Source organism: Stenella coeruleoalba (genome assembly GCF_951394435.1).
Source record: "Stenella coeruleoalba genome assembly, chromosome: 4".
Classification (NCBI taxonomy): Eukaryota; Metazoa; Chordata; class Mammalia; order Artiodactyla; family Delphinidae; genus Stenella; species Stenella coeruleoalba.
The window spans coordinates 103,874,255-103,890,710 of NC_137149.1; the positions used below are offsets into that span (position 1 = coordinate 103,874,255).

The 16,456-nt window shown below is 37.9% G+C and overlaps 1 protein-coding gene across 2 annotated transcripts in view; it reads right to left on the reverse strand.

The window, feature by feature from the left end:
* The window catches only part of NUP54 (nucleoporin 54), a 39,717-nt gene that overhangs the window by 5,011 nt on the left and 18,250 nt on the right, over positions 1-16,456 (reverse strand). For both annotated transcript variants that reach the window (XM_079919236.1, XM_079919235.1), the window contains 2 exons: positions 4,654-4,761; positions 402-521 (listed from right to left, as the gene is read on the reverse strand). In XM_079919236.1, the coding sequence (XP_079775362.1) occupies positions 402-521; positions 4,654-4,761 (228 nt within the window). The remainder of the gene's footprint in view (positions 1-401; positions 522-4,653; positions 4,762-16,456) is intronic.

A 16,456-nucleotide genomic window follows, 5' to 3' on the forward strand; every position in this document is an offset into this window, starting at 1 on the left:
CCGCCTGCTGCAACTAAGGAGCCAGCAAGCTGCAACTAAGGAGCCCGTCTGCCACAACTAAGACCCGGCACAACCAAATAAATAAATAAATAAATAAATAAAAATACTGAGGTGAATTACAACTGCTCACAACATTTCTAAAAGAGAATGTTTTATTTTAAAAGGATAGGTACTACTCTAATTAAAGGTGCCAATTCTCCCTTTGTACATTACTTGTAACACTAATACAAGCCCAAAACATCATGATTAAGAGTCTACATTAGAAACGAAGTTTTGATTAAAAAGAACAAATAATTAATAAAAAACAAGTATACAAAATTCCTCTTTTTGAAGACCAAGTAACATTTCTCTGCAGATACACCTGAAACAAATTCTAGCTTTATGGTCTTATAAGTGCTTACCTTAAACTGAGTAGGGGCATTTAGTTCACACTGAATTGTATCTAGCTGAACTCGCAACTGCTCTTCATCAGCTTGGATGGCATACCCACTCTTCCTCTGAATTTCCTGTTTGATGAGGACCTATACAAAGAAAAGCCACCAACAACGATAGAATCATCTCTTTTCAGTTATGCAAGTAATTTTATTACACATCAATTGTTGAAAGAAATTAGCTGAATACACTAACAATAGAATCATTAACAGTTCAAGATTTGAATTATGTTTGCCCATTTTTATTAGGCAAGTTACATTAATTTGTTTCTTTTAATGACTACATAATTTTCATGCATTATTAATAAACTCAAGTGTTCTTGAGGGGCATATATTTTATTTCTAGTCTTGACACTATGAACAATGCTGTAATAAACATTTTTGTATATATATCTTTATTTACTGGTATAGACCCCCAGGAATGAGATTGCTGGGTTTAAAAGTGTGTGTGTTCAATCTTTAGAAGCTGCTAGATTGCTTTCCCGAAGATCCTCCTGATGAGTATTAAAGAGATCATGCAAATTTTTTTAAAAACCTACATTCCCTTGAATGTATTTTTTTTTTTTTTTTGGCCGCGCCACTTGGCCTGTGGGATCGGCTAGCAGGATGTTAGTTCCCCGACCAGGGATCAAACCTGGACCCCCTGCAGTGGAAGCACAGAGTTATAACCACTGGACCACCAGGGAATTCCCCCCTTGAATGTTAAAGGACCATCTTTTAATGGTTAAGAACTACTTTGCATCTGTTCTTCTGTGAACTGCCTTTATACATTCTTTGCCCGTATTTCACTTGGGGTTTTTTAGGTCAAATTATAGGATCTCTGTATAATACAAACACTACAACTGAAATCAGTGCTGTTTGCAAATTCAGATTTTTCTTTTTCTGAAATCACTTTACTATTGACAAATGGCTTCTGTTACCTTTTACTATACAAAATTTTCTAATTCTTACATAGTCAGTTTTGTTTTACAGTTTCTGGCTTTCTAAGAAGCTAAAAGTCTCTCCAGTCCCTAGGTTGTACATGCAGCCTCATAAATTTCTTAAGAGTTAAGTCTTTAATACCCCTTATTTTTGTATATGGTGTGATACAGTGGTCTAATTTTATTTTCCAGATGGATAGCCAGTTACTCTAGCATTACTTATTAAATAAACCCACTGAATTGAAATACCACCTCTGTCATATTAAGATACGTGTGCGTCTATTTCTGGATTGTCTGTTCTTTTCTATGGATCTTTACATCCAATCCTACACCAATCCCATATTGATTTGATTACAAGAGCTTTAAATAGGTTCTAAAATTGGATAAGGCAAGTCCCCTTCACTATCTTTTTTGTTCCCCCCAGCAGCTATTCTCAAAACAATTATTTATGAACTGAAAGATTTCAATTTTTTTAAAGTTGTAATTCATTTTTAAATTTTATAAAGTAGATATTGTCTTCTCATCCAAGAATATGGTTTATCTGTCTCTCTATCTGTGAAAACCTTAATTCAGATTGTATATTTTCCTCAAATTTATTCCTAAGTATTTTACAGTTTTTTCATAATAGTGAATGAAATATTTTCCTATTTCCATTAATAGTATAAAGAAACACTGATTTTTGTACATTTACCTCATACTGAGCCATCTTGCCACATTAATTCTATAGTTTATTTCCTTGGGTTTTCTAGATATACAATCATGTCATCAGCGAAAAGAGATGATCTCTTTTCAATCTTTATACTAGTTAACTACCCTGCTCATTACATTTATGAAAACATATATTTTCCATGTGTTGCTATGATAAATTATGTTGACAGATATCCTGTTATAAAACCAACCCTCCATTCCTGAAATAAACCTTACTCAAAGTATATTCCTTTAGAATTTGATAAATAGCTGGATTCTCTTCACTTATATTTCATTTAGAATTTCTGCATTTGTTTTCTTTGGTCAGATTTATTGAGGTATAATCCACATACAACAAAATTGACCCTTTTTAGGTGGACAGTTCTATGTATTTGGACAAACACAAGTTCCCATCACCACAGTCAAGATACAGAACATTTCCATCACCCCAAAAAGTTCCCTCCTGCCTCCTGTAGCCTCCTCTCCCTTACCTCCTGCTCCTAGCAACTACTGATCTGTTACCCACCTCCAGTTGTACCTTTTGCATGAATCATATAAATGGAATCATACCACATGTAGCCTTTCAGTCTGGCTTCTTTTGCTTAGCATAATTTGCATCTCTACTAGAATTATCTGCTTTATAAATTTTTGTTTTGGGGTACTAAAAACAGATGTAAAATGCTGCCACTGCTCTGAGAAACAATTTGGTAGTTCTTCAAAAAGTTGAACATAAGAGTTACCACATGACCAAGCAATTCTTATCCTAGGTTTATGCATCCAAGAGAAACAAAAGCATAAATCCACACAAATACTTGTACACAAGCGTTAATAGCAACATTATTCATACTAGCCAAAAAGTGGAAACAACCAAAATGTTTATCAACTGATGAATAAATTAAAATGTTGTATAGTCATACAATGAAATATTATTCATCAATAAAAAGGAATGAAGTGCTATTACATGCTACAACATGAATGAACCTTGAAAACATTATGCTATGTGAGAGAAAGCCAGTCAAAAAATACCACATACCATATGATTTCATTTATATGAAGTGTCCAGAAGAGGCAAATCCATACAAACAGAAAGTGGTTGCCTAGGGCTGGGGGGGTTTGGGATGAAATGGGGAGTTGCTGCTAATGGGTATGGAGTTTGTTTTTAGAGTGATAAAAATGTTCTAAAACTGACTGTGGTGATGGTTGTACAAAACTATGAATATACTAAAAATCACTGAATTACATTAAATAGGTGAATTGTATGGTATATGAATTATATCTCAAACTGTTTAAAAAAATCCATATTTTTCATTTTGTCTGAAATAAAGTAACTTTGGAATTAGCTCTTTAATGGTTAGACAAAATTCAGCAATGACACTATCTGACCTTGGTGCTTTTTCCATGGTTGATCTTTAATAACTTTCCCAATTGCTTCTATGGTATTTGTCTATTTAAGATTTTTCTCTGTAGATCAATTTTGCTAGAAAATCATCTGTTTTCTCTAACTTCTCAGTTTACTGCTGTGAATTCCATTGCAGTATTTTCTTATTCTCTTGTGTATATCTGTGATAATGTCTCCTTTCTCACTTCTAATTTTTCTTTACCTTCTTCAGGCTCATGAGATGAGTCTTTTATTCCTTCTTCAGACTCATGTTTTGCCATTTTAATGGTCTTTTTTTCTTCTTAAACTATTTATTTATTTGGCTGTGCCAGGTCTTAGTTGCAGCATGCAGAATCTTTTAGTTGCAGCACGTGGGATCTTTTAGTTGCAGCGTGCAGGATCTTTAGTTGCAGCATGCGAACCCAGAGCTGCAGCATACGGGATATAGTTCCCTGACCAGGGATCAAACCCAGGCCCCCTGCATTGGGAGCGTGGAAGTCTTAGCCACTGGGCCACCAGTGAAGTCCCTTAATGGTTTTTTCAAAGGAACAGCTTTTCCATTTAATCTTTCTATTATGATTAATTTTTAAAATTTATTTCACTTTATCTTTATTTCTCTCTTATTGGTTTCTGTTGGCTTATCGATAGTATTTTTCTAACTTAAGATCAGTACTAAGTTCTTTACTTTTTGCATCTGTACTTTTAAAAATGAAGATTTTTTAAGGTTATAAATTGTCCTCTGAGTGCAGCTTTTGCTGTATCCCATTGATTCTGCTATATAATGTTTGTTTTCATGATAATTTCAACTTTTGTTGCTGTTCATTCTTTTACTTCCTCTTGTTAATTTGCAAGTTCTATTGTTTTTCATTCATTAACAGTTACACTCCCTTTTCTAGCACTCAAAATCAAAACTGTATTTTTCTACTATTTTTATGAAAACCAGATATTAATGATCTGATGCATACTTTTCTTGCACCACGATGATTTTTTTTTCACTGCTTTCCCCCCACCCTCTCAATAAAATGCTAATTTTAGGATATTTTCACGTCCTTCACCCAGTCCTGTAAGATCTCTCCTCCAACTTCCAGGTTTTAATGAGAAAGTTTGGTACTTTCAGTTTCAGACTATTATTGTTATTTCCTTTTAGTCTGTTTTTTTCTATTGTAAAAATCCATATTTAGCATTTCCATCATGTATACAAGTCTTATAAATGTTGGAAAAAAGTCCAAATTACTACCTGTAAGGTTCTATGGGAAAGGTCCATGAGTTTCCTCTTGTATTGTGCAATTTTGGCCATAGTTGTAGTTTGATTCTTCTGTAATTCACCAATATCTTCAGATATGATCTGTTTTTTTAAAAAAAAAATTTTTAAGGTAAATCAAATATAGGTATCACAGCTATTTATCAGGTTTACCTATATGCAAAAAATGAGCCTAAGATTCATCTTTCAAAATATAAACTCCTTTCCTTTAAATCTCCTTTTATATTTTTTCCCCTTTTGTACATTTAAAAATTAAAAAGTACCATTCAAAAATTTCTTCTAGAGCTCCAGAAAATTTAGTGATGAGGCAAAGTGTATAGAAAAATAATATACTTGTTGGGCTTCCCTGGTGGCGCAGTGGTTGAGAGTCCACCTGCTGATGCAGGGGACGCAGGTTTGTGCCCCGGTCCGGGAAGATCCCACATGCCACGGAGCGGCTGGGCCTGTGAGCCATGGCCACTGAGCCTGCGCGTCTGGAGCCTGTGCTTCGCAACGGGAGAGGCCACAACAGTGAGAGGCCCACGTACCGCAAAAAAAAAAAAAAATAATACACTTCAGAAATAATTAAGGAACTTGAAATAATACTGTAGAACAGAGCCAACAACCAGGCCATTAATGGAAAAAGTTAAGATCTATAAAGTGACATGCAGGAGGGGCCTAAAATGTAGTATATAGTCCAATATCAATTGTAAAGGAATATTATGGAGGGATATGCTCACAGTGGAGGGGAAAAGGAAGGATATCACACAACTGAAGACATTTTTATGTCTCTGGATCTTTGATTTGCTCTTTCCCTAGCCTGAAATCCTACTGTTCCACCTTATGAAAGTCTTAACCTTACAGAGTGAGTTAAAATCCTATTTAATTATAGCTTCCCAATCAAAATTAACCCCATTATTGTTCCTATCATAATTAATCATTCTATGACACTGGCTTACATTGAGATGTTATAAGTAAGAGGGTAAGAAGATTGTACAAGACATATTTTAGCATGTCTACCTACACATATCACCTTTTAAGGAAACTTTCCAATGCCAGGCCATGTTGAAGGGACAAAATTAGGTGACCATATTTTATATTACGTAACCCAGGCACCCTCCCCATCTCAGTTTTGAAAAGTTGGCAGGGCTTCTAGACAAAAAGAGTAATTATTCTTCTATACCAGCAATACTAAGAATAAAAGAAATGTTACCCACTCCCAGTATTTATTGACAAACACTAAAACAGTCTAGGAATTAACCAAGAAAAAATGCCTATGATTTTTAAAGAGCTTATTTTAAAAACTGTTACAAAGAACACGAGAGACCTCAATGAGTAAAGAAACAACATGTTCATAATGGAATAATTTAATATTATTAAGATTTAATTATCTACAAATTATATATTTAATGCAATTCCAACTAAAATTCTAGCATTTTGATAAACTCATTCTAAAACTGTTATAGAAGAATGAAGATCCATAAAGAGCTTAAAAATGTGAAAAGAATGAAGATTGGAGATTCACTCTACCAAATATATTTAAGATATACTACAAAGCCATAAGAGTAAAAAAATGTGAAACTGATTTAAGAACAGACTACATCACATATATATGGGAACTTGGTTTGATAAATGCTTTCTTTGATAAATCATTGAAGAAAATAGTTTTTTTGTGAATGACATTGGAAAAACTGACCCACTATTTAGAGAAAGTTGGGTTCATATCACTTAGTATATATAAAGTGAACTCCACGAGGACAGACGACTCAAATGGGAAAGGTTAAAGTCTAAAATCATAGAAAAAAAAATATAGGAGACCCTAAGACCTTAGGTGAGGAATGATTTCTTAAGCAAATTCCCAAAAAAGAAAACACAAGGCCAAAACAAACCAATGGATATCATTACATTAAAATTAAGGTTTTCATAAACAACAAGATCCTACTGTATAGCACAGGGAACTATATTCAATATCCTGTGATACACCATAATGCAAAAGAATATGAAAAACTATATATATATATATATGTAAAACTGAATCACTTTGCTGTATAGTAGAAATTAACAGAGCATTGTAAATCAACAACAAAATAAGGGTTTGCTGTTCAACTATGGACACTAAAGACAGAGTTAACAGATGAGAAAAGTAGGAGATATTTAAAATGATATAAACAGACTAGGGGTTAAAATCTATAATAAATGATGAACTCCTGAAATCCAAAAAGAAAAGACATGACGCCCAATAGAAAAACTGGACAAGATAGACTAGGTACATGCCATTCTATCTCTCCTGTTGAAGACAGCCGTAAAATGAACATAATGCATGGGCAACTACCTGAGGACTCTGAAAAATGAAAACTGGCAGGAGGAAGAAGACACGAATTTGAAGTATCACTGAACCAGTGGTGAGTTTACCATTATTTTCCTCTCTGGCAGCCCCCCAAGTTTGGTTTCAACACGGCCCAAAACCTGGAAGTTTTGGGCCGTGTTGAAACCCAGCTCTAGCTCTAGTGCAAGGAAATACATTATGGTATCTAGAAAAGAGTTTCTCAGTTTTAACACTATTAATTCGGGCCAGATAATTCTTTGTTGGAGTGCTACTGTTCTGTACACTGTAGGATACTTATCAGAATCCTGGCTTCTACCCACTAGATGCTTGTAGCATCCCCCCAACCGCCCAGCTGTAACAACCAAAGAAGTCTCCAGATACTGCCAAATGTGCCCTGGGGGACAAAATCACCACCACCACAACCCCCAATGAGAACTACTGCCCTCGAGCAACCACTAAAAAAACTGATAGTTGAAATGACAATAAATTAAAAACAATACTAAAAAATGTCCAAATAACCCAGAAGAATGCAAAAAAGAGGAAAAATAGGAAGGAAAAATAGAGTGAACAGTTAACAATAAGATTGTAGGTCTAAATCTAAATTTTATGCTGTCTACAGAAAATGTACTTCAAATATGATAAACGTAGGTTAAAAGTAAAAGGATGGAGAAAGACATACCATACAAACACTAATCAAAAGAAAGCTGGAGTGGCTTTATGTTAATATCAGAGAAAGTAGACTTCCAGAGCAAAGAGGATTCCCAGGGATAAAGAGGAACATTATGGAAAAATAAAAAGTATATATGCCAAAAAATGTAACAATCCTAGATACTTAGCTACTTAACAGCAAACCTTCAAAATACATGAAAGGAGAAAAAGACAAATCCACAATTGTAGCTGGAGACTTCAACTCTCCTCTTACAATAGAACTAGTAGACCAAAAAAATCAGTAAGAATATAGAAAAACTGAACAATCTATCAAATGGATCTCACTGACATTAACAGAAAACTCCAAGAACAGAAGAATCCACATTCTTTTCATAGGCACGTGGGTTAAAAACCTTTACAAAGTTAAGGACTTCCCTGGTGGCGCAGTGGTTAAGAATCTGCCTGCCAATTCAGGGGACATGGGTTCAAGCTCTGGTCCTGGAAGATCCCACATGCCACGGAACAACTAAGCCCATGCGCCACAACTACTGAGCCTGTGCTCTAGAGCCCATAAGCCACAACTACTGAGCCTGTGTGCCGCAACTACTGAAGCCCACGCACCTAGAGCCCATGCTCCACAACAAGAGAAGCCACCGCAATGAGAAACCCACGCACCACAACAAAGAGCAGCCCCCACTCGCCACAACTAGAGAAAGCCCGCGTGCAGCAACGAAGACCCAATGCAGGGGGGACCTTGAAGATGGCGGAAGAGTAAGACGCGGAGATCACCTTCCTCCCCACAGATACAGCAGAAATACATCTACACGTGGAACAACTCCTACAGAACACCTACTGAAGCCTGGCAGAAGACCTCAGACCTCCCAAAAGGCAAGAAACTCCCCATGTACCTGGGTAGGGCAAAAGAAAAAACGAAAAAACAGAGACAAAAGAATAGGGACGGCACCTGCAGCAGTGGGAGGGAGCTGTGAAGGAGGAAAAGTTTCCACACACTAGGAAGCCCCTCACGGGTGGAGACTGCGGGAGGCGGAAGGGGGAGCTTCGAAGCCGCGGAGGAGTGCACAGCAACGGGTGCGGAGGGCAAAGCGGGAAGATTCCCGCACAGAGGATCGGTGCCGACCGGCACTCACCAGCCCGAGAGGCTTGTCTGCTCACCCGCCGGGGTGGACGGGGCTGCGAGGCTCGGGTTTCGGTTTCGGACGGAGCGCAGGGAGAGGACTGGGGTTGGCGGCTTGAACATAGCCTGAAGGGGTTAGTGCACCACGGCTAGCCGGGAGGGAGTTCGGGAAAAGTCTGCACCTGCCGAAGAGGCAAGAGACTTTTTCTTCCCTCTTTGTTTCCTGGTGCGCGAGGAGAGATTAAGAGCGCGGCTTAAAGGAACTCCAGAGACGGGCGCGAGCAGCGGCTAAAAGTGCGAACCCCAGAGACGGGCGCGAGGTGCGGCTAAAAGCGCGGACCCCAGAGACGGGCGCGAGGCGCGGCTAAAAGCGCGGACCCCAGAGACGGGCGGGAGACGCTAAGGCTGCTGCTGCCGCCACCAAGGGGCCTCTGTGCGAGTACAGGTCACTCTCCACACCCCTCTTCCGCGGAGCCTGTGCAGCCCGCCACTGCCAGGTTCCCGCGATCCAGGGACAACTTCCCTGGGAGAATGCACGCCGGCCTCTGCCGCCGCAGGCCTGCCCCGCACTCCGTGCCCCTCCCTCCCCCGCGCCCCCGGCCTGAGTGCGCCAGAGCCCCCGAATCAGCGGCTCCTTTAACCCCGTCCTGTCTGAGCAAAAAACAGACGCCCTCCAGCGACCTACACGCAGAGGCAGGGCCAAATCCAAAGCTGAGCCCCGGTGAGCTGTGAGAACAAAGAAGAGAAAGGGAAGTCTCTCCCAGCAGCCTCAGAAGCAGCGGATTAAAGCTCCACAATCAACTTGATATACCCTGCATCTGTGGAATACCTGAATAGACAACCAATCATCCCAAATTAAGGAGGTGGACTTTAGGATCAAGATCTATGATTTTTTCCCCTTTTCCTCTTTTTGTGAATGTGTATGTGTATGCTTCTGTGTGAGATCTTGTCTGTATAGTCTTGCTTCCACCATTTGTCCTTGGGTTCTATCCGTCCATGGTTTTTTTAAAATTTTTTTAATAATTAATTTTAATAACTTTATTATACTTTACCTTCATTCTTTCTTTCTTTCTTTCCTTCCTTTCTTCCCTCCTTTAGATAACGAATCATCCCAAATTGAGGAGGTGGTCTCTGAGAGCAAGATTTATGATTTTTCCCCCTTTACCTCTTTTTGTGAGGGTGTATGTGTATGCTTCTGTGTAAGATTTTGTCTGTATAGCTTTGCTTCCAACATTTGCCCTAAGGTTCTATCCGTCCCTTTTTTTTCTAAATATTTTTTAATTCAATAATTTTATTATACTTTATTTTATTTCTACTGTATCTTCTTTCTTTTTTCCTTCTTTCCCTCCTTCCTTCCTTCCTCCCTCCCTCCCTCCTTTCTTTCCTTCTTGCCTTCTTTCTTTCTTCCTTGCTTCCTTCCTTCCCTCCTTTCCTTCATTCTTTCCTCATACTTCTACTAATTCTCTCTACTTTATCTCCCTTTTATTCTGAGCCGTGTGAATGAAAGGCTCTTGGTCCTCCAGCCAGGAGTCAGGGCTCTGCCTCTGAGGTGGGAGAGCCAACTTCAGGACACTGGTCAACAAGAGACCTCCCAGCTCCACATAATATCAAACGGCGAAAATCTCCCAGAGACCTCCATCTTAACACCAGCACCCAGCTTCACTCAACGACCAGCAAGCCATAGTGCTGGACAACCTATGCCAAACAACTAGCAAAACAGGAACACAACCCCACCCATTAGCAGAGAGCCTGCCTAAAATCATAATAAGGCCACAGACACCCCAAAACACACCACCAGACGTGAACCTGCCCACTAGAGAGACAAGATCCAGCCTCATCCACCACAACACAGGCACTAGTCCCCTCCACCAGGAAGCCTACACAACCCACTGAACCAACCTTAGCCACTGGGGACAGACACCAAAAACAGCGGGAACTACGAACCTGCAGCCTGCAAAAAGGAGACCCCAAACACAGTAAGATAAGCAAAATGAGAAGACAGAAAAACACACAGCAGATAAAGGAGCAAGATAAAAATGCCCCAGACCTAACAAATGAAGAGGAAATAGGCAGTCTACCTGAAAAAGAATTCAGAATAATGATAGTAAGGATGATCCAAAATCTTGGAAACAGAATGGACAAAATGCAAGAATCAGTTAACAAGGACCTAGAAGAAATAAAGATGAAACAAGCAATGATGAACAACACAATAAATGAAATTAAAAGTACTCTAGATGGGATCAAGAGCAGAATAACTGAGGCAGAAGAACGGATAAGTGACCTGGAAGATAAAACAGTGGAAATAACTACTGCAGAGCAGAATAAAGAAAAAAGAATGAAAAGAACTGAGGACAATCTCAGAGACCTCTGGGACAACATTAAACGCACCAACATTCGAATTATAGGGGTTCCAGAAGAAGAAGAGAAAAAGAAAGGGACTGAGAAAATATTTGAAGAGATTATAGTTGAAAACTTCCCTAATATGGGAAAGGAAATAGTTAATCAAGTCCAGGAAGCACAGAGAGTCCCATACAGGATAAATACAAGGAGAAATACGCCAAGACACATATTAATCAAACTGTCATAAATTAAATACAAAGAAAGCATATTAAAAGCAGCAAGGGAAAAACAACAAACAACACACAAGGGAATCCCCATAAGGTTAACAGCTGATCTCTCAGCAGAAACCCTACAAGCCAGAAGGGAGTGGCAGGACATACTGAAAGTGATGAAGGAGAAAAACCTGCAACCAAGACTACTCTACCCAGCAAGGATCTCATTCAGATTTGATGGAGAAATTAAAACCTTTACAGACAAGCAGAAGCTGAGAGAGTTCAGCACCACCAAACCAGCTTTACAACAAATGCTAAAGGAACCTCTCTAGACAAGAAACACAAAAGAAGGAAAAGACCTATAATAACAAACCCAAAACAATTTAGAAAATGGGAATAGAAACATACATATCGATAATTACCTTAAATGTAAATGGACTAAATGCTCCCACCAAAAGACACAGATTGGCTGAATGGATTCAAAAACAAGACCCATATATATGTTGTCTACAAGAGACCCACTTCAGACCTAGAGACACATACAGACTGAAAGTAAGGGGATGGAAAAAGATATTCCATGCAAATGGAAACCAAAAGAAAGCTGGAGTAGCAATTCTCATATCAGACAAAATAGACTTTAAAATAAGGACTATTAAAAGAGACAAAGAAGGACACTACATAATGATCAAGGGATCGATCCAAGAAGAAGATATAACAATTGTAAATATTTATGCACCCAACATACACCCATGGACAGATCATCCAAAATGAAAATAAATAAGGAAACACAAGCTTTAAATGATACATTAAACAAGATGGACTTAATTGATACTTATAGGACACTCCATCCAAAAACAACAGAATACACATTTTTCTCAAGTGCTCATGGAACATTCTCCAGGATAGATCATATCTTGGGTCACAAATCAAGCCTTGGTAAATTTAACAAAATTGAAATTGTATCAAGTATCTTTTCTGACCACAACGCCGTGAGACTAGATATCAATTACAGGAAAAGATCTGTAAAAAATACAAACACATGGAGGCTAAACAATACACTACTTAATAATGAAGTGATCACTGAAGAAATCAAAGAGGAAATAAAAAAATACCTAGAAACAAATGACAATGGAGACACAATGACCCAAAACCTATGGGATGCAGCAAAAGCAGTTCTAAGGGGGAAGTTTATAGCAATACAAGCCCACCTTAAGAAGCAGGAAACATCTCGAATAAACAACCTAACCTTGCACCTAAAACAATTAGAGAAAGAAGAAGAAAAAAGCCCCAAAGTTAGCAGAAGGAAAGAAATCATAAAAATCAGATCAGAAATAAATGAAAAAGAAATGAAGGAAACAATAGCAAAGATAAATAAAACTAAAAGCTGGTCCTTTGAGAAGATAAACAAAATTGATAAACCATTAGCCAGACTCATCAAGAAAAAAAGGGAGAAGACTCAAATCAATAGAATTAGAAATGAAAAAGAAGTAACAACTGACACTGCAGAAATACAAAAGATCATGAGAGATTACTACAAGCAACTCTATGCCAATAAAATGGACAATCTGGAAGAAATGGACAAATTCTTAGAAATGCACAACCTGCCAAGACTGAATCAGGAAGAAATAGAAAATATGAACAGACCAATCACAAGCACTGAAATTGAAACTGTAATTAAAAATCTTCCAAAAAACAAAAGCCCAGGACCAGATGGCTTCTCAGGCAAATTCTATCAAACATTTAGAGAAGAGCTAACACCTATCCTTCTCAAACTCTTCCAAAATATAGCAGAGGGAGGAACACTCCCAAATTCCTTCTACGAGGCCACCATCACCTTGATACCAAAACCAGACAAGGATGTCACAAAGAAAGAAAACTGCAGGCCAATATCACTGATGCACATAGATGCAAAAATCCTGAACAAAATACTAGCAAACAGAATCCAACAGCACATTAAAAGGATCATACACCATGATCAAGTGAGGTTTATTCCAGGAATGCAAGGATTCTTCAATATACGCAAATCTATCAATGTGATAAACCATATTAACAAATTGAAGGAGAAAAACCATATGATCATCTCAATAGATGCAGAGATAGCTTTTGACAAAATTCAACACCCATTTATGATAAAAACCCTGCAGAAAGTAGGCACAGAGGGAACGTTCCTCAACATAATAAAGGCCATATTTGACAAGTCCACAGCAAACATCATCCTCAATGGTGAAAAACTGAAAGCATTTTCACTAAGATCAGGAACAAGACAAGGTTGCCTACTCTCACCACTATTATTCAACATAGTTTTGGAAGTTTTAGCCACAGCAATCAGAGAAGAAAAGGAAATAAAAGGAATCTAAATCGGAAAAGAAGAAGTAAAGCTGTCACTGTTTGCAGATGACATGATACTATCCATAGAGAATCCTAAAGATGCTACCAGAAAACTACTAGAGCTAATCAATGAATTTGGTAAAGTAGCAGGATACAAAATTAATGCACAGAAATCTCTGGCATTCCTATACACTAATGATGAAAAATCTGAAAGTGAAATCAAGAAAACACTCCCATTTACCACTGCAACAAAAAGAATAAAGTATCTAGGAATAAACCTACCTAAGGAGACAAAAGACCTGTATGCAGAAAATTATAAGACACTGATGAAAGAAATTAAAGATGATACAAATAGATGGAGAGATATACCATGTTCTTGGATTGGAAGAATCAACATTGTGAAAATGACTCTACTACCCAAAGCAATCTATAGATTCAATGCAATCCCTATCAAACTACCACTGGTATTCTTCACAGAACTAGAACAAAAAATCTCGCAATTTGTATGGAAACACAAAAGACCCCGAATAGCCAAAGCAATCTTGAGAACGAAAAAAGGAGCTGGAGGAATCAGGCTCCCTGACTTCAGACTATACTGCAAAGCTACAGTAATCAAGACAGTATGGTACTGGCACAAAAACAGAAAGATAGATCAATGGAACATGATAGAAAGCCCAGAGATAAACCCACGCACATATGGACAACTTATCTTTGATAAAGGTGGCAGGAATGTACAGTGGAGAAAGGACAGCCTCTTCAATAAGTGGTGCTGGGAAAACTGGACAGGTACATGTAAAAGTATGAGATTAGATCACTCCCTAACACCATACACAAAAATAAGCTCAAAATGGATTAAAGACCTAAATGTAAGGCCAGAAACTATTAACTCTTAGAGGAAAACATAGGCAGAACACTCTATGACATAAATCACAGCAAGATCCTTTCTGACCCACCTCCTAGAGTAATGGAAATAAAAACAAAAATAAACAAATGGGACCTAATGAAACTTCAAAGCTTTTGCACAGCAAAGGGAGCCATAAGGAAGACCACAAGACAACCCTCAGAATGGGAGAAAATATTTGCAAATGAAGCAACTGACAAAGGATTAATCTCCAAAATTTACAAGCAGCTCAATAACAAAAAAACAAACAACCCAATCCAAAAATGGGCAGAAGACCTAAATAGACATTTCTCCAAAGAAGATATACAGACTGCCAACAAACACATGAAAGAATGCTCAACATCACTAATCATTAGAGAAATGCAAATCAAAACTACAATGAGATATCATCTCACACCAGTCAGAATGGCCATCATCAAAAAATCTAGAAACAATAAATGCTGGAGAGGGTGTGGAGTAAAGGGAACACTCTTGCACTGCTGGTGGGAATGTGAATTGGTTCAGCCACTATGGAGAACAGTATGGAGGTTCCTTAAAAAACTACAAATAGAACTACCATATGACCCAGCAATCCCTCTACTGGGCATATACCCTGGGAAAACCGTAATTCAAAAAGAGTCATGTACCAAAATGTTCATTGCAGCTCTATTTACAATAGCCTGGAGATGGAAACAACCTAAGTGCCCATCATCGGATGAATGGATAAAGAAGATGTGGCACATATATACAATGGAATATTACTCAGCCATAAAAAGAAACGAAATTGAGCTATTTGTAATGAGGTGGATAGACCTAGAGTCTGTCATACAGAGTGAAGTAAGTCAGAAAGAAAAAGACAAATACCGTATGCTAACACATATATATGGAACTTAAGAAAAAAAAATGTCATGAAGAACCTAGGGGTAAGACAGGAATAAAGATGCAGATCTACTGGAGAACGGACTTGAGGATATGGGGAGGGGGAAGGGTGAGCTGTGACAGGGCGAGAGAGAATCATGGACATATACACACTAACAAACGTAGTAAGGTTGATAGCTAGTGGGAAGCAGCCGCATGGCACAGGGATATTGGCTCGGTGCTGTGTGACAGCCTGGAGGGGTGGGATAGGGAGGGTGGGAGGGAGGGAGACGCAAGAGGGAAGACATATGGGAACATATGTATATGTGTAACTGATTCACTTTGTTATAAAGCAGAAACTAACACACCATTGTAAAGCAATTATACCCCAATAAAGATGTTAAAAAAAAAAAAAGACCCCATGCAGCCAAATAAATAAATAAATTTATTTTTTAAAAAAACCTTTACAAAGTTAAAAGAATTGAAATCATACAAAGTTCTCTGACCATAACAGAATTAGACTAGAAAACAACAGAGTAACAGAAAAATCTCCAGACACTTGAATATGAAACAAGTCTAAATAATCCATTAGTCAAAAAAATCCAATAGTCAAATAGAACACTCAAGGGAAAAGAAAATATTTTTAATGAATCAAAGATGACAAATAGAACATTATGAAAATTTGGGGAATTCAGGTAAAGCAGCGCTTAGAAGGCAATTAATAGCATCAAATGCCTTTATCAGAAGTCTCAATAACCTAAGCTGCTACCTTAAGAAACTAGAAAAAAGAAGAGAAAAACCCAAAGCAAACAGAATAAAGGAAATGGTTATGAGCAAAAATTTATGAAACTGTAAACAGAAAATCAGAAGAAGAAAAAAATCAGCAAAACCAAGAACTTGTTCTTTGAAAAGTTCAATAAAATTGACAAACCTCTAGCAAGACTGATAAAAATAAAGAGAAATAATAGCTTCTTTGGCTTTACTTTGAAGAACTTTGGTCACACCCCATTTATAGTACTATGGACAACTCATTTAAAAAGTGATACCAATAAATTCAGTGTATCCAGCCTAAG